Below are 22,663 nucleotides of genomic sequence, written 5' to 3' on the forward strand. Positions count from 1 at the left end.
GAACATGGTCCCCTAGCAAAGACTTGAATTCTGACTTTAGAGAAAGACAAATATCATATGATATCGCTTATATGTGGAATCTAAAAAAAAGGATACAAATGAACTTATTTACAGAACAGAAACAGACTCACAGACTTAGAGAAAAAACTTATAGTTACGGGCGGGAAGGGTGCGGGGGAGGGATAGATTGGGAGTTTGAGATTGACATGTACACACTACTATATATAAAATAGATAACACAGGGAACTCTGCTCAATATTCTGTAATAACTTAAATGGGAAAAGAATTTGAAAAAGAATAGATACATGTATATGTATAACTGAATCACTTTGTTATACACTTAACACAACATTGTTAATCAACTATACTCCAATATAAAATAAAAAATTTTTTAAAAAGCAGTGCATTTAGAAATCTCCATAGTGAAACTCTAATTTGATCACGGGAAGAGGAATTGGTGAACACAAACCTCAAACAATTATACCACACAATCTCTTCTTTAGGGTCAGGACAAGAACTCTGTAGAAATGCTACCATCATGCAGCTAGGGGAAGCATATAACTCTCTCTAAAAATAGGTCATACGCTACAGAATGGCTCTAAGAGTTCCCAAAATGTAACTGGAGTTTGCCCCTCATAGTGTGAGTGGACATGGAGATCACCTAGGAAAGCTGGAAGCCAGTGTCAGGATCAGGTTGCAAGTTCATGGATGTTGAAGAATGGGGGGCGACGGTGTGCTGAGAATACCTTTCTGCTTGAATCTCAGGACAAGGCAACCTGTGTGATGGGTGGTCTGGTGGAAGATATAGTAGTAAGAGGACCCAATGGGACTTCTGTTACTCTGCCAGGGGCCACGAGTGAGAAATAAAGGAAGGTGGAGAGAGGAAAGGAGCTATTACAGTGATTGCTATTAGAGCTGCTTCCAGGTCTGCACTCTTGGGACTTACTCACAAAGGCTCAAACATTTCAGTCTGCTTGGAGAGAAGCTAGGTCTGTGCTTGCCAATAAGTAATAGCCAATTTTTACCTTTTTAGGCAGAACTTTGCTACATTTAATTCCTTAAAAATACATCTTGATTTCTGTTCTACTCTCCCTGGGTTGTATCCACTGTCATTTCTTTCATTTACCACTATTACCTTTTGTCTCATTTGTGATAAATTTTTAGGCAGATTTAAAAACTTTTGCCTCCATTTTTTCAATCCCAGTGTTTTTTTAAAATAATAAAAGAACCATTTAAAGTTTTTTTCTAACCCTTCAGAACTCCAATCCACCTTTATAAAAATGGAATTGTGTCTATCCTACAAATAAAGAAGAAAACAGATTGATGTACACCATTAATGAAGGGCTGGAGCATGTTTCCAATGCCTCCCCAAATCTGGACATCCCCATAAAAATGTTTTATAAAGATATGATTATAAAATAAGAGAAGCTTAAAATGTTATCATCTGTATGATCTAGGAGGAGGTAGGACAGAGTGGATATGTGCAGATTTTGGAGCCAGGCTGTCCAGATTTGAATCGCTAACTCCATCTTTATTTCTTTGTGACACTGTACATGATATTCAATCTCTCTAGGTCTCTGTTAGCTCACTTGCAAGAAGGACATAAAAATAGTATCTGCCTCAAGGGGTGTTGTGAAGAGTGGATGAGATAATACGTTAGCCTGGTGGTTGGCATGTGGTAGATGAGCAGTCAGTACATTAGCTTTTGTTATGCATTCTCTCTTCCCACGCGTGGGCAGCAGCTTGCTGGAGGAGCATGGACACGTGCCCTCCCTCGTCCCCTGTCCACTACACACACAGCGACATGGGCTCAGTTATTATCCAGGCTGTTTGAACAATAGAGAGACCTCCCTGCCACAATCCTTGAGAACAGTTTTCAACTTGAGTTTTCTGGGTTATTGCCTCATGTCTTCCTCTCCGCTTTCTTTACTATATCCATGTTTGCAGCCATCTTGGTCCTTTGTGTTGGACTGGCACCTCGTCTCTAGAATAGGAGCAACCAGATGCAAGAAAAAACTGAGACCAACAGTGAGCTTCTAGACTGGCCATGAAATGTTTATCTGCCTTGAGTATTTTAAAACTACCTCATAAAACTGAATTCTAGGGGAATTCCCTGGTGGTCCAGTGGTTAGGCCTCCATGCTTTCACTGCTGAGGGCCCGGGTTCAATCCCTGTTCGGGAAACTAAGCTCCCACAAGATGCACAGCACAGCCAATACATACATAAATACATAAATAATAAAACGGAATTCTACTTGATTTAGAATCTGAGTGGTGGTGGTTGGATGAATTGGGAGATTGTGATTGACATATATACATTAATATGTACAAAATAGATAACTAATAAGAAGCTGCTGTATAAAAAAAATAAATTAAATTAAATTAAAAAAAAAAAAAAAAACCTGAAAAACATTCTGAAAGCCAAACGTGAAATTTGCTGAGAGGAATAGCAGCATGACACTACATAATCTGCCTACTTACTAAACATATTGATTTGTAATCTATTTTTCACTTATTTTCCATAAAAGATAGGAATGTGCTCCACCCCCCAACAATATAAGACTAGTTAGTACAGCCTCTGGAGCCAGACTGCTTGGGTTCAAATTCTATTTGTCAGCCTCACACCCCCAGTAATTTACTATTCCGTTATTTCAGCAATAACGTAAACTCTCTGAGCATTAGTTTCCTCACTGTAAGGAGGGGATAATAAGTCCCTTGTGAGGATTAAATGAGATAAGGCATGTAAGGGTCACTACATCTTATTGAGTTGTTACTTTTAGTGATGTTACTTGGTGTTCAATAGGATTGACTTCTAAATGGTTGTTTGTTACGTTATGATCCCCATACTGTCAGGCTGAGAAAACAAGTTGTGGTTGATAGACTGTGTTGCATGGTGTGGGTCATAGGTTTCGCTAGAACGAACAGTGTTTCCTTGAAGGAGGCTATGTTGTATGTGCATAACAGCCTGGAAAGATCAAGGAAATCTAGAATATAAACTTAGCTCTGTTATAACTAGTGTTGTAACCTTTGGTAAGTGTAGTAAAGCTGTTGGTGTCCCACCTAGATCACCTTTACCAGGCTGGTTCCCCTCCACTGTTGCTGGGAGTATTGGCCATGGATGGCACACAGCTGCCACTTCTCTGGAGAAATCACCCTTGGCTGATGGGAGTGGCCTAGTCCAGAGGTGCCTGGGAAGTTATGCCTCCACCATCCCCTGGTGGCCTGAAGTCAATGGCTGACTGATATGGGGTACAGATGCCCCGCCCACTGGCCACGAGGTGGAACAACTCATGCTCCATCTCTCCCTGTGTGATCAGCCTGAGGCCAGACGTCAGTGGAAATCACCTCTTTGCTTGGCTTCGTCTCCTCTGTTCTGTTTCCCTTACTTTCCTTTAGGCTTCTCCTGGAACCTTCCTCTCCAATCGCTTGGGACAAAAATCCTCGTCTCAGGCTACTTTTGGGGAACCTCACCTAACACCTAAAAAAGGAGATTCTGGGTCTCAGTTTCACATGACAGAAAATGAGGGCGTTGAATCCATTTTTTCACCAGTGGGTCCATTTCGTGAATACAGATTTTAATTTCCCAAGTATTTTGTATGCTTTGTACCCTCATATTCAGTTGTATGCATTCTACACTCTTTCCCGTACTTATATCTCCAAAGGGAGATCAGTTGAGGAACAGTTAAGTATATATTGCCTAAGTTAAAATTTTTGAGCACTGAAATGTTTTTCTGCTAGGGAGAGCAGGGGACGGAAGTCAGGACATTGCCCCTTGCCTGGAGGAAATTACAGTAAACAGAGGCTTTGAGCTTAGGTTTCTTCCGCCACTGCAGACATCTTTCTGGCTGTGACAGAAATCTCCCAGGCTCCGCCAGGTTGAAACCCCTAAGAAAACTTTTCAACTCACATACCTGGGTGCTGTATCATCACTTGCACAGTATTTATGGACGCCAAAACAAACCATGTTATGGTACAGTGTAAAGAAAAGTTAGAGAATGATTGCTCATTGGGTATCAGCAACCCTTGGGGGCCTGGGGAGGCCTTGATCATGATAGGAAGAAAACCTCCATTTATGCCATATTCCTACTGGCACACTCACTGATTTCTGAGTCAAATTTAAGTCAGGAGTGAAAGTGCCTTGTTATAATGAGTCTACCCTTCCTTTCTGGACGGTTCTCTAATTGTCTTTGCTTGCTTTTTACCTCCAATAAAAAATCAGATGAGAAAAATGAGGAAATAATGTGAATCTACCTGTTGATTTCTTTTCCATAAAATTGGCATTAGTCATACAGTAGCCTAAAGGGGAAATCTGCAGAAACTCATATTTACAAGTTCTCTGTCTTCCTACGGAAGAAAGTGTGTCATTCTAGGGTCTGAATGTGATCTCTTGTTTACTGGGCATTTGGAAGCTGGCAAAAGCCACCTATAAAAATACAGTTCCCTTGAGAGTGACAAGTGAGGAATTTGAGGAGGACAGGGGTGGGATGAAAGAACAAGGAAGAGGAGCTAACTGTGGCCTCCTGCTATGCCAGCCATGTGACATTTGTTGTGTGGCTTAACTGTCACAAGAACTGTGCAGGGCATGTGCTATTCTCCTCATCACAGATGAACAAAAAAGTTCCAAGTTATACATGTAGTAGGTGTGGAGCAGGCATCTGAATGTGTCTCCCAAATTCATGCACTCACCATGGGAAATAAATTCATCTGTTAGATGAGAATAGATTTAATTTAGTATTAATAGTTATTAAATAACATTAAATGGCCCAATTTATAAACAGGATGAGAAAACCTGTAAGTCAATTGACAGTTAAAAAATATTTATTATGTCAAATGGCAGGTTCATCTGTATCAATTCAGTTGAAAAAAAGTTTCCCTGTTCCTGAGTTCAAAAATATAACTGACCGAGTATAGGCTCGTGGAATGGGATCAGAGAATACAAAATGAAAAGAGTACTAGATTTACATTCCTTTCCTTCTCAAAGGCACAATACCATTTTATATTGCTTGTTAATTTTATGGTACCCTTTGCAAAAAGGTGGAACAGATATTATCATATTTTGTAGATTAGGAAAGCTATACAAAAAGGACTTAATTAACCTGCTGAATCACTTATTTAGTAAATGTCAAGTAATATTAGCACAGAGACTCAGCACTGTAGTTTATCATTAGTCTGTTTGTTTTTATGGAATTTAAAAAATAAATATATGAGATCCTTAGATGTAAAGGAGCATTAATGAATTAACTAACTCCATAATATTTTTCAAGTGTTTACAATGTATCGGGCTTACGGGAACCATGGAACACACAAGAATATCTTGAGCCTGTACCTGTCCTTAAGATTCTCACAAGCTGGTGAAGGGACAGGACAATCCATCAAAAACCAGTTTCAGTCCCTTTCTAAACTATTCTTTAATTAAAATCGCTGCTAGAGGAGTGGTACATGTGAAAATTCAGAGGTGTTAAAAATCACCATGGGCTTCGGTAGGTGTCATGGACAAAGGTAGAAGGTATGTTTCGTGTTGGGATTTGGAGACTAGAGAGAGATATAAGAAGGTTGAAGAGGAACCAGGTGAACAAAGGTGTACATGTGGACAGGGACATGACACGCTGAGAACAGACTGGAGGGTTTATTTGGGGGCAGAGTGGCAAACAGATCTGGAGAGAATGATCAGAGCCAGATAATATAGGACCTCTAAGGCTCAACAAGGTATTCTTTGCCTTATCCTATAGGCAAAGGGGAGCTATTGAGGATTTTTACACAGCAACATAACTTAATGCAAGTATTCCTATAGTGAGAAAAATCTGAAGAGTGTATAGTATGAATTGAGGGAGAGAAAAGAATTAGATCAGACAGAAAAGATGAAATAAAGTAATACATGTGAAATATCTAACACCATTAGTCCTGATGTCATTTTTATAATCATAAGACATAATAATTCAAATATAAAGCTAATGAGGGCTGGGTCCAGGGTGATGGTTACAAAGAGAGGAATTGATAATGAGAAAATCCAAGTAGCAAGAATCAATATGACCTGGTGACTAGTTGGAAATAGGGAGAAATGAGGGGACTGCTCTGTCCCTCACCTTATAATTCTTTGATCTTCAGAACTTTCAGGGTATATCCTTTGTACTCAGTTAAGCATATGCAATAAGTCTCTATATCTTCTCTTATTTAATTTTAATTTAAAATTATGTTTTATTAACAATTATGTCAGAGTAATAGATTCTCTCCATCAGGGATGAGAGATTTATATGGCATGACCCAAAAGATTTTTGGGGACAAAGGACCCATAATACAGCCTTTATGGTCTCATGGTGATTTTAATGAAGCCAGACTTTCATGCAATAAACAGAGGATTATTATTTCTCTCCAGGAGCAGGAGATGGAAGGCTGTAAAACACAAGGCTATTTTAAAAGCGCCATTAGAACATATAAACATAAATTAAGTTTTAAGGCTTAAAACTTTCAGGAAAGTTTCTTACTAAATGGAACACTGTATGTCTCTCATCTTTTATCACACTTAAAACTCATCACTATGCCATCTTAGCAAGGGAATTATGGTAGAAAAGCAGGGTGAAAATAGGGATGGTGGAATAAGCAAAGTGTTTCCCTACAACTACTGGCTGTTAACCTGAGAATTATTCAATATAACACTCATTCATTCATTTAAGCATTTATTTCCAGAAGCTCTTGCTTTTTAGGAATTATGTTCTATGTGAAAGAGACAAAGAGACAATTAAATCATATATGTGCCCTAAAGAAGCTTAGAGTTTACAGGGTAAGACAGATTAGTAAATGAAAATTTTACCTATACCTAAGAAGTTTATAAATACTGTATGCACACAAGGCTATGGGACTCGGGTAGAGAGGAGTGGAGGAGACAGAGCTGAATCCATGTTGGTAGGTGGGCTACAGGAAGAAGGGAAGGAGGTAATGGCTTCCAAGAGAAAGTGATGCTTGAGTTGCCCTCTCCATATTCCTTGCCCATTGCTCACTTCTACTGCTCACCCCAGGACCGCTTCTCTCCTTTCTGGGTAATCCAACCACAGCCTCCTCTTCTCTTGCTACCTTTTACATGGTTGATTCCTAAAGGAGTACCTCCAGCTCAATCTACCTGTTTGATAAAACTCTAAAGTTAAGGGGAGAAAGGAGTGTGTGTGTGTGCCTAAAGGTAACCACCCAAGAACCGGAAAAATAATGTCTTGGAGGCCAAAGGAAGAGAGAGTTTCAAAGAGGAAGTAGGCATTAGGGTTGGATATGAAAAGAAACGAAACGTGTGCTTTGACTTTGGTGGTTAGACCATTGATATACTTGGCAAGCATATGTGAGAGAAACAGTGGATGCAGGACTTGAAGAAGACCGATGAGGCACCGAATGAACTCTGCTCATTTAAGACACATCTGAACAAGGAAGAAAAGACAAGACCATAGGAGGAATTGGATTAAGGGAGTTTCTTTGATACCGGAGAGAACCATTTTCATGCTGAGGGTATAGCATTAGCAAAAAGGTTGCAGTTGAACATAGAGGAAGAGATTTGATGGAGTAAGTCATCAGGGTTGGGAGGAAAGGACATGGAGCCCTTGTGGAAAGAAGAGCTTTTTCCTGCTCTGAGGCAGGAAGGAAGTGGGAGGTGATGGGTGGGGATGACCAGGGCGTAGGGAATCCACTTAACACGGATCACACACTTACTCTCTACAGTCTCCCATGTGGACCACAAAGATGAGCAAGACACCATCCCTGTACTCTCCTTTCTCAAACATTCACTTCATTTAAATGAATTAATGGATACTTAACCTTATGCTCCTTGTAATTCAAACATGCCCAGCAGTAGCCTACGAAGGGCAGGATGCTGGGAATAGGTACTCCCAGAAGGACTGAACCACTGACTTTGCTCAGAATTGGTGGTGCATGATGATAATAAAAATTAGTCTGACTTTCAGTCAGTTTTACGATCATCTTTAAATCATCTGTAGAAAGTGACCCTCTTATCACTTTCATCTGAGCAGATCTTTTCTGCCACCCTGCCCTTGCTACACCACCAGTGCTCAGATGCCTGCTTTAAGGTTTCTCTTTGAAGCAAATATAAAGGCATGAAACTAATTTAGGTAACAAGAGTAAAAGAGCCTGAAGGAAGTGAAGAAGTCAAGTTTAACCCCTTCATATTACAGAAGAAGAAAAATGAGGCCCAGATAGGTGAATGATTCATCTGAAGCCACTCAATCCAAAAATGGCAGAGCTGGGTCTGGAATCCAGTTCTCCTGACTCCTAGTTGGCCTTAGGGAGAAAGTCTATCTTGTCTACCTTTCCAGACTGCAGCTGAGACAGCAATTTGGTGGCATCCAAGTAAGAGAATGGTCCATGTAGACTCATGGATTCATCAGGGAACCAAAAAGTCTTTTGGGGGAGGAGGTAGGAAGAATGACTTGATTGTTCTCCATTTCCCTTCCATTATGGAGTCAAAGTGTTCTCCTTTTATAGAACTTTGGAGATCACTGCAACAAATCCCTTTCTTTTCACTTCATTCATTATTCTTTGACAATACTTTCAAAGAAATTTGAATTACCCACTTGGTCTTTTGCAGTTCTTAAAGCCCCAAACTATATTTTCTGAAATGATATATGGGGTGTGTGTGTTTGTGTGTGTATGTGCATGTGAGGGAAAATATAATAAAAATTTGTATACATGATCTAAAAACCTAAGGCAACAACAAGGACAGTGATAGAAAATGGACATCCAGGAAAATAAGTGGAGAATGAACCTGGGAGAGTACCCTGAGAAGCTCTTAGTTCCCCACTACCCTGATGTGCAATGTTGGATATAATATCAATCATATTTTAAATATAAACATGAAGCTTCTTATTTTAAGACATACCATGGGAAAGCTTTGCTTAATATTTTCGGGAAGCAAAGAATTAGCCCCTCATTTAAACATTTTGCATATTCTAGTTTTCCTATTTAAATGAGAATGTATCAGTGTAAGTACATCACAAAGGCAGGTAAGGCAACAAAGATAATGTCATGAAGCTTGAGATATTTACTGTTTGTTTTGCTCAAAGGAAGCAGAGGTAAAACTTTATAAAAATTAATTTGTGGTATATACTCCTTCTACCTTACTACAAAGAATGTGGTCTTTGGTGGGAAAGACTCTAAGTTTATTTCCAGTCTTTCTATCTACCAGAGTTTTGATGATGATTAAACAAGATTAAATGATTATAGAAGTTGTCCTGTAGTAGATGAAGACTTGGCTTGGGTCTACACCAGCTTATGAAAATCAGATGTGACTAAAAGATTATTGATAACAGAGCAAGACTCTTTTAGGGGACAAGAAAGACTACTTCCTCCTGGTGTTCATTTGGTTAAGGTTAGGGTTCTACCCAATATGCCAATCATCTCTCGTTCTATCTTTTTCAATTGGTGAATACTCTTTAAAAAAAAAAAAGTGAAGAGGGATCTTTAAGATGGCGGAGGAGTAGGACATGGAGATCACCTTCCTCCCTACAAATACAACAAAAATACATCTACATGTGGAACAACTCCTACAGAACACCTACTAAATGCTGGCAGAGGACCTCAGACTTCCCAAAAGGCAAGAAACTCCCCACGTACCTGGGTAGGGCAAAAGAAAAAAGAAAACACAGAGACAAAAGAATAGGGACAGGGCCTGCAACAGTGGGAGGGAGCTGTGAAAGAGGAAATTTTCCACACACTAGGAAACCCCTTCACTGGTGGAGATAGGGGATGGCAGGGGGGAAGCTTTGGAGCCATGGAGGAGAGCACAGCAACAGGGGTGCAGAGGGCAAAGAGGAGAGATTCCCGCACGGAGGATCGGTACCGACCAGCACTCACCAGACTGAGAGGCTTGTCTGCTCATCTGCCGGGACGGGTTGGGACTGGGAGCTGAGGCTCAGGCTTCAGAGGTCGGATCCCAGGGAGAGAACTGGGGTTGGCTGCGTGAACCCAGCCTGAAGGGGGCTAGTGTGCCATGGCTAGCCGGGAGGGAGTCCAGGAAAAAGTCTGGAACTGCCTAAGAGGCAAGGGACCATTATTCTGGGGTGTGTGAGGAGAGGGGATTCAGAGCACTGCCCAAATGAGCTCCAGAGACGGGCATGAGCTGCGGCTATCAGCGTGGACACCAGAGACTAGCATGAGACGTTAAGGCTGCTGCTACAGCCACCAAGAAGCCTGTGTGCAAGCACAGGTCATTATCCACACCTCCCCTCCTGGGAGCCTGTGCAGCCCACCACTGCCAGGGTCCCATGATCCAGGGAGACAACTTTCCCAGGAGAATGCACGGCGCGCCTCAGGCTGGTGCAACATCACGCCAGCCTCTGCTGCCACAGGCTTGCTCCGCATTCTGTACACCTCCTTCTCCCCGGCTTGAGTGAGCCAGAGCCCCTGAATCAGCTGATACTTTAACCCCGTCCTGCCTTGGCGAAGAACAGACGCCCTCAGGCAACCCACGTACAGAGGTGGGGCAAAATCCAAAGCTTAACCCCAGGAGCTGTGTGAACAAAGATGAGAGGGGGAAATTTCTCCCAGCAGCCTCAGAAGCAGTGGATTAAATCTCCACAATCAACTTGATGTAGCTTGCATCTGTGGAATACCTGAAGAGACAACGAATTATCCCAAAATTGAGGCAGTGGACTTTGGGAGCAACTGTAGACTTGGGGTTTGTTTTATGCATCTAATTTGTTTCTGGTTTTAGTTTAGTATTTAGAGCTTATTATCATTGGTAGATTTGTTTATTGATTTGGTTGCTCTCTTCCTTTTTTAAAAAAAATATTTTTTTTCCTTTTTCTCTTTTTGTGAGTGTGTATGCTTCTTTGTGATTTTGTCTGTATAGCTTTGCTTTTACCTTTTGTCCTAGGGTTGTGTCTGTCTGTTTTGTTGTTGCTGTTGTTCTTTAGTATAGTTTTTAGCACTTGTTATCATTGGTGGATTTGATTTTTGGTTTGGTTGCTCTCTTCTTTCTTTCTCTTTTTTAAAATTATTTTTAACAATTAAAAATTTTTTTTATTTTAATAACTTTCCTTTCTTTCTTTCCTTCCTCCTTTCCTCCCTCCCTCCCTCCCTTGCTCTCTCTCTCTCTCTCTCTCTCTCTCTTTCTTTCTCTCTCTCCCTTTTCTTCTGAGCTGAGTGGCTGACAGGGTCTTGGTTCTCTGGCAGGGTGTCAGGCCTGAGCCTCTGAGGTGGGAGAGCCGACTTCAGGACATTGGTCCACCAGAGACCTCCCGGCCCCATGTAATATCAAACAGCAAAAGTTCTCCCAGAGATCTCCTTCTCAATGCTAAGACCCAGCTCCACTCAACAACCAGCAAGCTCCGGTGCTGGACACCCTGCGCCAAACAACTAGCAAGACAGGAACACAACCCCACCCATTAGCAGAGAGGCTGCCTAAAAACAAAATAAGGTCACAGACACCCCATAACACACTACCGGATGCAGTCCTGCCCACCAGAAAGACAAGATCCAGCCTCATCCACTAGAACACAGGCACCAGTCCCCTCCACCAGGAAGCCTACACAATCCACTGAACCAACCTTAACCACTGAGGGCAGACACCAAAGACAATGGGAACTACAAACCTGCAGCCTGTGAAAAGGAGACCCCAAACACAGTAAGATAAGCAAAATGAGAAGACAGAGAAAAACACAGCAGATGAAGGAGCTAGGTAAAAACCCACCAGACCAAACAAATGAAGAGGAAATAGGCAGCCTATCTGAAAAAGAATTCAGAGTAATGATAGTAAAGATGATCCAAAATCTTGGAAATAGAATGGAGAAAATACAAGAAACGTTAACAAGGACCTAGAAGAACTAAACAGCAAACAAACAATGATGAAAAACACAATAAATGGAATTAAAAATTCTCTAGAAGGAATCAATAGCAGAATAACTGAGGCAGAAGAACGGATAAGTGACCTGGAAAATAAAATAGAGAAATAACTACTGCAGAGCAGAATAAAGAAAAAAGAATGGAAAGAATTGAGGACAGTCTCAGAGACCTCTGGGACAATATTAAACACACCAACATTAGAATTATAGGGGTCCCAGAAGAGGAAGAGCAAAAAAACAAAGGACTGAGAAAATATTTGAAGAGATTATAGTTGAAAACTTCCCTAATATGGGAAAGGAAATAGTCAATCAAGTCCAAGAAGCACAGAGAGTCCCATACAGGGTAAATCCAAGGAGAAACAGGCCAAGACACATATTAATCAAACTATCAAAAATTAAATACAAAGAAAAAATATTAAAAGCAGCAAGGGAAAAACAACAAATAACATACAAGGGAATCCTCATAGGTTAACAACTGATCTTTCAGCAGAAACTCTGCAAGCCAGAAGGGAGTGGCAGGACATATTGAAAGTGATGAAGGGAAAAACCTACAACCAAGATTACTCTACCCAGCAAGGATCTCATTCAGATTTGATGGAGAAATTAAAACCTTTACAGACAAGCAAAAGCTAAGAGAATTCAGCACAAGCAAACCAGCTTTACAACAAACGCTAAAGGAACTTCTCTAGGCAGGAAACACAACAGAAGGATAAGACCTACAATTACAAACCAAAAACAATTATGAAAATGGTAATAAGAATATACATATCAATAATTGCCTTAAATGTAAATGAATTAAATGCTCCAACCAAAAGACACAGACTGGCTGAATGGATACAAAAACAAGACCTGTATATATGCTGTCTACAAGATACCCACTTCAGACCCAGGGACACATACAGATTGAAAGTGAGGGGATGGATAAAGATATTCCATGCAAATGGAAATCCAAAGAAAGCTGGAGTAGCAATTCTCATATCGGACAAAATAGACTTTAAAACAAAGACTATTACAAGAGACAATGAAGGACACTACATAATGATTAAGGGATCAATCCAAGAACAAGATAGAACAATTGTAAATATTTATGCACCCAACACAGGAGCACCTCAAAACATAAGGCAAATGCTAACAACCATAAAAGGGGAAATCGACAGTAACACAATCATAGTAGGGGACTTTAACACCCCACTTTCACCAATGGACAGATCATCCAAAATGAAAATAAACAAGGAAACACAAGCTTTAAATGATACATTAAACAAGATGGACTTTATTGATATTTATAGGACATTCCATTCAAAAACAACAGAATACACTTTCTTCTCAAGTGCTCATGGAACATTCTCCAGGATACATCATATCCTGGGTCACAAATCAAGCCTTGGTAAATTTAAGAAAATTGAAATCGTATCAGGTATCTTTTCTAATCACAACGCTATGAGACTAGATATCAATTACAGAAAAAAATCTGTAAAAAATACAAACACATGGAGGCTAAACAATACACTATTAAATAACCAAGAGATCACTGAAGAAATCAAAGAGGAAATAAAAAAATACCTAGAAACAAATGACAATGAAAACACAATGACCCCAAACCTATGGGATGCAGCAAAATCAGTTCTAAGAAGGAAGTTTATAGCAATACAATCCTACCTCAAGAAACAAGAAACATCTCAAATAAATGACCTAAACTTACACCTAAAGCAATTAGAGAAAAAAGAACAAAAAAATCCAGACAGTCTCTTCAATAAGTGGTGCTGGGAAAACTGAACAGCTATGTGTAAAAGAAAGAAATTAGAACACTCCCTAACACCATACACAAAAAGAAACTCAAAATGGATTAAAAACCTAAATGTAAGGCCAGACACTATCAAACCCTTAGAGGAAAACATAGGCAGAACACTCTAGGACATAAATTACAGCAAGATCCTTTTTGACTCAACTCCTAGAGAAATGGAAATAAAAACAAAAATAAACAAATGGGACCTAATGAAACTTCAAAGCTTTTGCACAGCAAAGGAAACCATAAACAAGACGAAAAGATAACCCTCAGAATGGGAGAAAATATTTGCAAGCAAAGCAACTGACAAAGGATTAATCTCCAAAATTTACAAGCAGCTCATGCAGCTCAATATCAAAAAAACAAACAACCCAATCCAAAAATGGGCAGAAGACCTAAATAGACATTTCTCCAAAGAAGATATACAGATTGCCAACACAAACACATGAAAGAATGCTCAACATCACTAATCATTAGACAAATGCAAATCAAAACCACAATGAGGTTTTACCTCACACCGGTCAGAATGACCATCATCAAAAAATCTACAAACGATGAATGCTGGAGAGGGTGTGGAGAAAAGGGAACTCTCTTGCACTGTTGGTGGGAATGTAGATTGATACAGCCACTATGGAGAACAGTATGGAGGTTCCTCAAAAAACTAAAAATAGAGCCACCATATGACCCAGCAATTCCAGTACTGGGCATATTCCTTGAGAAAACCATAATTCAAAAAGAATCATGTACCACAATGTTCACTGCAGCACTATTTACAATAGCCCGGAGATGGAAACAACCTAAGTGTCCATCATTGGATGAATGGATAAAGAAGATGTGGCACATATATACAATGGAATATTACTTAGCCATAAAAAGAAACAAAATTGAGTTCTTTGCAGTGAGGTGGATGGACCTAGAGACTGTCATACAGAGTGAAGTAAGTCAGAAAGAGAAAAACAAATACATTATGCTAACACACATATATAGAATCTAAAAAAAAAGGTCCTGAAGAATGTAAGGGCAGTAGAGGAATAAAGACACAGATGTAGAGAATGGCCTTGAGGACACGGGGAGGGGGAAGGGTAAACTGGGATGAAGCGAGAGAGTAGCATGGACATATATACACTACCAAACGTAAAATAGATAGCTAGTGGGAAGCAGCCGCATAGCACAGGGAGATCAGCTCGGTGCTTCATGACCACCTAGAGGGATGGGATAGGGAGGATGGGAGGGAGACACAAGAGGGAGGAGAAATGGGGATATATGTATATGTATAGCTGATTCACTTTGTTATACAGTAGAAAATAACACACCACTGTAAAGCAATTATACTCCAATAAAGATGTTAAAAAAAGAAAAGCAACATGTAGGGGGATCCCGAAAAAGCTCTTACCTCTCCTGAAGTCCTATGGGCTTCATTTTGAAAGGAGAAGGGCAGACAGAGGTGGTGGCTTTGATCTCAGGAGTGTATTGGCCTTGAGGGTCCACGACCACATTCAGTACCTTTGGAACTTGCTCAGGCTGGACCATACTGTTGACAGTCTTGGCCTCAGACTGTGGTGGCTGTAATGCAATGGGTGATAGGTGGATCTCCTGATTTTTCTCTTTATCTTGTCTCAGGGAAAGCTGAAATTTTTCTTTTAATCTGTAAAGAATCTATAGAAGGAGATATAAAGGGTTCCTGTCACATTTTTTCATGTTCAACAACAAAGTATGATCTCCTCCATCCCAACCTAGAAGACAAACCAAAATAAGGTTTGATGATAATACAAGTAAGGAAAGCTTTCTAGGATGATTTCTCCGTTTTATGGTATTTAGGAATTTCCTCAAAAAGATATGCTATTTGTTTCTAATTATGGAGCACAAACATATTAAATATATACATACATGATCTATTCCTCTAATATAATTCAAAAGCAAATATGGCTAATTTTATAAAAGTGTCAGATGCCAGTTTGATCACATGTAAGCTCTTACTCAAAATGACTGAAATGGAAAACTTATGGAAGGAATAGCCACGAAATGGGGATTTGTGACATGTATAGAAACAGAGATTTGTATCCAGTACAACATGTAAGAAGAAAGTCTTGCAAAGTATTAACTAAAGAATAGTAATGCTATAAGCCACAATTTCTTAATGTTGGTAAATATCTGCATTAATCATATATTAACTTGAGTATCTGGTAAATACTTGAAAAAAATCAAATTTAGGATATGTGTCAAAGAATAATTCGGGCAACCAGCATTTCCTTTCTTACCCCTTGCTCCTTTAAATTTTTAATGCATGTAGAAAACCCACAAAAGTATCATGTTCCTTCATTCTCAGAGCTCTTTCTGGAATGGCTAATTCAATCCAGAAAACTTGTAAACTTTTAAAAGAATTAGACTGACTTTGCTGGGACACTTCAGTGGACCAAATTGTGAGGCGAACTAAGTTTGTCCTTCCTGTCCTCAGTCTTCCCTTTTTATAAGCCTCTCCCCCTTTCTTTTAAAAATACTTATTAACTGTTATATTTTTATATTTTTTAAATTTATTTTTTCAGTTTTATTACGATATAATTGACATGTAACATTGTACACGTTTAAGACGTACCGTGTAATGATTTCATATTTTTTTCTCTTTTCTTGATAATAACTCCTTTACTCTAGTTCCTACAGAGAGTAGATGTCCTTGTGTTTCTTCAAGTCTGTTCTCAGGGAGGTGATTTGATAAGTTATTCACATGAGGCGGTGACTCAACCTGTAATCTGCAATTATAGCACTGATGACAGCAGCATCGTAAAAAACCTCAGGCCGGTCAAACTCCCCTGTTTAATTTCTGGAGTCCATTAGCTGAATGACTGTTATTTTAGGGGAGAGGGCAGTCCTGGCTCTTGTCAACCACATTTACTCTAACTAGACTTGAGGCTAATTTTCCCTTTCCAATTGCCTTTAAATTCTAGTCACCTCTATATTTGAAATCTTCTGAAAATATATGATTGAAATATATATTTTTTCTTGTTAAAGGATGAACACTGATGAGAATTTATTTCAGGAAAATTTTAGAAAATATTTGTCCAGTATTCTCAGAATATATTGGTAAAAAACACTCTGTTTGACAAAATATGATTATAAAAAAAATCAGGATGAAATAAAAACACAACAATCTAAGATGAGAAGGTATCAGACTGAGATTAAGAAGAAAAGAATTCAAAGAACTGAAAACTCAGCAGCAGGGTGTAAATCTTCTTTTAAGCAATAAAGAACAGAGCTGACAATGCAGAAAATAGAGTCGGTGGTGGATATGGCAAAGTTGAGAGACTGTCTGGAATTTATAGCAAAGGATAAACAAATGAAGATGAAAACAAGAGAAAAGACAGGATATGGATGCCAGAGAAGAGTCATGGTAAATAATAAACAAGAATAAATGAGAGGGAAGCAAGTCATTCAAAACTATTTTTCAGTGCCCACTTACGTTATGCCTTGTGTGAGGTACAGGGTATTCCGTTGTGAACAAAATAGAGTGTACCCTGTTCTTATGGAATTTAGGGATATGGAATGAAAAAAGTTCTTAGTTTTATATTTTTTAAAAGTGTGTCAATTGAAAGAAGAGTAAATGTGAGAAGAAAATCGAGCAATTTTTGTGACTTGAGAAAAAACGCACATTACTGAGGATGCATGAACCCCATACCTAGATAAATTGATGTTCATGTGAATAATGTCAACAGAAAGAATTTCTCAGATACACAGCATCTCAGAAAATATATTACCTGTCTACTTTTCTTGAAAAATTTTACTCAAAATCATGAGAAATATGACTCAGAATAAAGAACTGAAGAGGTAGAAACTAATATGAAAGGGAGCTCTGGAATTATTTAAACACAGAATGAAAATGAAATTTAATTATGTCTCAGTTCCAACATCTCAGGTTGGAATAACAGTAAAGAAGTTTGAGGAAGGCAGAGAAATAAAAAATAGGGGTGAATGTATGTTAAGTGACTTTTTAGTTAGGGATACAGAGGGAATGGGAGAGCGGTCACTAGAGGTCCTTCTGACCTAATTATACATTAAAGAAATTGCAGTCTAGCTAAATAACGTTTAGCTGCTGGTCCAAAGTCAGCAGTTAGCCGTGGCAGAGCCAAACTCAAAGGCAGCTCTGCCTTGAAGGCCTGATCACTTCTCATCCCTTGACCAAGAAGACCAAGAGCATGTAGCTCTTCGCCACACCATCCTTCTTAAAGATTGACTCTGAAATCACATTGGCTGCCGATGTGATTCTCACCACAGGGTTTCAGCAGCACCAAATCTGAGTATATCTTTTGTACATTGAAAGCTCTCTTTAAGGAAAAGGACTCTATGAACATATAAGGTGTAACTAGATATGCATATTAAAATACTGAAGATGAATACCCTTACCCCGTGCATAATGCCTAAGGATGGGGAGGTTTTTTCCAACTTACTGCTTCTTTTCAGTTTCTATAACCCTCAAAAGGCACTTTGCCGCCATTCTGCACAAACAAAAACCACACTAGAACAATGTCAATCAGATGACACATCTGTGATAAGCTAAATACCTAATTACTAAAAGATGAGGCAATTAGAATTTAAGGTGGGACAGTTTTTTATTTTTTTAATTTTAAGCAAGTTATTTTCCTGAATGAGAAAAACAGACATATCTGTAACTTTACAAAAATATATTTAATAGAAGATAATGCATATATTGTATATTCTAAGTTTTTCCCATCTAACTATAATATGTAAATAAAACATTCACTTGCCTGTTTACGTTTGGGTTTTGGAGAAGCATATTTCACAAATGGAAATCAGAAAGCCAAGGAAATGTCGACCTTCTCCCTAGTTCCTGACAGGTGACTTTTATGATGATGTTAGTGTAAAACTAGTTCAAGTCCAGAGTCCTTCTTTACCATTCGCAAGCTTATGTTCTTGATGGAGAACCTTTGCCACATATTTTACAGTCATCTGTTTACTTTATCTCTGCTTAGAGGTCAATTTTTTAATCTATATCTATGTAATACGTGTAAAAACTGATTTCTACATCTGTAATTAGGGAAAAGCAGAACTTGGAGAATATACAGTGCTTCTAAGACACTGTTTAAATACTCAGCAGAGAGATTTGGGCTGTCTGACAAAATGTGGAAAGAATTGGAGAGGTTGCTACTTGGCAATAGAGCAGTTGTCATGAAATTAAGCTCTAACCGAGTGTTTCTCAACCGGCAGGGATTTTGCCCTTCAGGGGACATTTGGCAACGTCTGGAGACCTTTTTTGGCTGTGGTACTGGGGTGTGTGCAGGGTGCTACTGGCATCTAGCGGGCAGAGGCTGGAGAAAATGCTAAGTACCCTACAATACACAGGACAGCCCCTTTCCCCCCTAACAGAATTATCCAGTCCAAAGTGTCAGCAGTGCTGCTGTCAAGAAACTGGTATAAGGGACCTTAAAAATAATCTGGTATAATATCTTCACTTCACATTTAAACCCAGAGCGGTTGAATAATTTATGGTAGGTTAGAAATGAGGTCTAGGATCCGGGCTTCCTGACTTATGCCTGTAACCATTCTACTCTACTGTGACTTCTAAATCCCCACAGTCTTCTTCCCAACCTCTTTTCCAAAGCCTCTGGGAAAGTGATGTCAGAAATTTTTCTCTGCACAGATCAAGACCTGGAATATACCATATGCATGTTTCTCTATATGAATGCACTTTGTTTCCAAACTTAACCTAAAAGCTACCATAGGAATGGCAAGTCAATATATATATATATATATATATATTTTTTTTTTTTTTTTGCGGTACGGATCGGGGCACAAACCCGTGTCCCCTGCATCGGCAGGCGGACTCTCAACCACTGCGCCACCAGGGAAGCCCGCCAGTCAATATTTTTGACTTTCCCTTTAAGAGCTTGTTGTTTCAGTCTTGGGATGCAATAGAGTCATTTGGTAATTTGAAAAAAGAAAGAGAATGGAATATTGAATGAAAGGATCTGTAAAACTCAAAACTATAGCAGGAGAAAAAAATAATAGCAGGAAGAAGAGAACCAGAGAAACACAGAAATGAGACGAAGCTAAAAAAAAATCCTATAAAGTTATTTTGCAGCTTATAATTTTCATTAAAAAAATCTTATTAAGTTGTACACCTTAAATTTACACAGTGTTATATGTCAAATATATTTCAATAAAAAAACACATAGGTGGGTAACACACAAAACATCTGTTTGGATTAAAATATGTTCAAATCTCAAAATGATGCCGCCAACTAACAGTCATAGTATTTGTCCTTTGCAGTAGTTTATAGTTAGTTATGAAATAGTTCATTCATCCATTTCTTTTAGTTTAAAAGTGAATCAATTGTTACTACGTTCCAGAAACAACATTGTGGATGCAAAGATAGCACACAATCCTCGCTTTTGGGAGTTCACTGGCTTCCAGAAGAGAAAGTTGGGTAAAAATGATGTCCAGTACCAGATACTAGGTGCAAAAATAGAGATGTATCAACAGCAGGTATGGTGTGGTACACATTTATTACCTCTGTCTGGGTTGAATGTCTCTGATTAACACAGGCATTCCCATTTATTCCTGGACCCCTTTGTGGCCAGAAATAGATGTTCACAAGATAGTGTGACAGGACTGGAAGAAATTAACAGTGTGACTCCTTTATACATGAGATCACGGTAAAGAGCCCAGCCTTTTAATCCAGATAGACTTGGGTTCGAATTCCAACGCCTCCCCTCAGACACCCACACACATATACCCACCCACTGCTTGTTCTTGGTCAAGTCACTTATATTCCCTGATTCTTGGTTTCCTCTTCAGTAAAATTAGGAAACTAAAATACATTTAAGTGTTTATACATAGGGCCTATAATTAATAATAATGTATTGTATACAAAAGTTCGCTAAGAGGATAGATCTTACCTTAAGTGCTCTTATCACAACACAAAATAATAATAATAAATAAAGAGGGCAGGAGGAAACTTTTGGAGGTGATATATATGTTCATGACATAGATTGTGGTGATGGTTTTATGGGTGTGTGCTTATCTCCAAACTCATCGAGTTGTTTACATTAAACATGTACAGCTTTTTGTATGTCAATAAAGTGGTTTTAAAAATACATTGTTTAGGGCTTCCCTGGTGGCGCTGTGGTTGAGAGTCCGCCTGCCGATGCAGGGGACACGGGTTCGTGCCCCGGTCCGGGAATATCCCACGTGCCGCGGAGTGGCTGGGCCTGTGAGCCATGGCCGCTGAGCCTGCGCCTCCGGAGCCTGTGCCCCGCAACGGGAGAGGCCACAACAGTGAAAGGCCCGCGTACCACAAAAACAAACAAACAAACAAAACATTGTTTAGTACCAGGCAGTAAATTTAGTACCAGTAAATGGCAGTAAATTTAGTACCAGTAAATGGCAGTAAATAGAAGAAAGTAATCATTATTATTGTTATTATTATTTTTCTTATTATTGAGAGGGTTGTATTTTGAGCTATTATTATTTTTCTTATTATTGAGAGGGTTGTATTTTGAGCTAAATGGTTTTTATTAACCAGAAAAAACCTGAAAATTAGTTTGAGACATGCCTACTTTGGTAAATGGTTCTGTAAACAAAGCGTTTCAGCTAGGAATCTAGTCCCATTTTCCTCAATCCCTAGGAATTATATATAACATATTAGAAAAGTATGGCTATTTATGTCCACCTTTGACATGCATTTTCTTTGTGATGCTTGGGCTGTAGTAGGTAGTCTGCTAAAGAATTTCCTGCCTCAGCTATCACGACCATGACTAGAGAAACTCTTTGGATGACACATGAATGGCTCTTCTATGGGTCTAACAAGCAAGAGCTTTTATTGACCCAAACAGCTTTTTTATGTGTTTTCTAAAATTGCTTTTCAGTAGCAATCTGGTTTATAGACAGCTTTACCTACATTCCATAAATACCTTTGCACTTGTTAATAAACCTCTAAGTGCACTGAAGATCTAAAGTAGTTGATAAACGGTGTTCTTTCTATTATTTATTCCAACTTAAGGACTAATTCTTCTTAGTAATATATTCTTCCACCTAAAACAGACTGAATGGATTGGAAGTTGCCCACACATTTTTTTTTGGAAAATTGTGTTTGTCTATTTGTTGCACCACCCACTCTACATTCACATTTGAGAGGTGCTAAATAAGTCACACATTTGAAAATGTCATGCATGTCTAATTTTATGCCTGGCAACACACATTTTTTCTTAAATTTTAAGGAAAGTAAATAATATGCCACATTTCAAAAAACTTGCCAAGGCTTATGTTATTGTTACAGAGCACATAATCCTCCATGACAGCAATTCACCTATATAATTTCATAATAAAACCACATGCTTTTCATTTCTATGATATGAGAAAGGCTTGGACACAAATAATGGCATTCGATCTTTCATAAACATAATTAATGCCAGAGGGAAATTTCTGAGTTATATCTTTTCCTCTGCCATGAAATCAACAAAATTATGGGAAACAGAAACCAGAATATACTTGTTTGAAAATCACAAAAGTGATAGTATAACTATTACTGAGAGATCCAAGGAAAGACTTACTTTAAATCAAGATCAGTATCAAAAACATTTGAACAAGTACAAAGATAAGCTTATCTTAGAGAATCACATTTGACTAGTCCCTAAATGTGAACTGTTTACTTGTCAGTGGTTAAGCTGTATCAGATAAATATAACTTCATCTTAATCCTGTCTATTAGGTAGTATTTATTTTTCCATCAATATTAATTCCTTTCTGTACTACTGGTTCCCCTGCTATTTTTAAAGTGACCCTTTCACATTAAAAAGTAAGAGAGTGTTTGAAATATATCATCCTACTACTTTCATTTATTCAAGAACTGTTGGAATACAAATCAAAATGTGTTTCTTTTCTCTCACTACTCGCCATCTCCAATGCATTCCTCTCCTGGGAAATGGAAGCACCACCCATCCAGGTAGTCAGTCAAATAATGTAGGAGTCATCCTTCATTTTTCTCTTTCTTCCTCCCAGAGAATCAATACACAGCAAGTCCTGTCAGTTCCACCT

General features: G+C 38.8%; 1 protein-coding gene across 1 annotated transcript in view; it reads right to left on the bottom strand.

The window, feature by feature from the left end:
• The window catches only part of PTPRR (protein tyrosine phosphatase receptor type R), a 281,762-nt gene that overhangs the window by 82,480 nt on the left and 176,619 nt on the right, over window positions 1-22,663 (bottom strand). The window contains exon 6 of the mRNA XM_082636126.1: window positions 15,013-15,275. Coding sequence (XP_082492252.1) covers window positions 15,013-15,275 — 263 coding nt within the window. The remainder of the gene's footprint in view (window positions 1-15,012; window positions 15,276-22,663) is intronic.

This window comes from Mesoplodon mirus (assembly GCF_964341445.2).
Source record: "Mesoplodon mirus genome assembly, chromosome: 11".
Taxonomy (NCBI): domain Eukaryota; kingdom Metazoa; phylum Chordata; class Mammalia; order Artiodactyla; family Ziphiidae; genus Mesoplodon; species Mesoplodon mirus.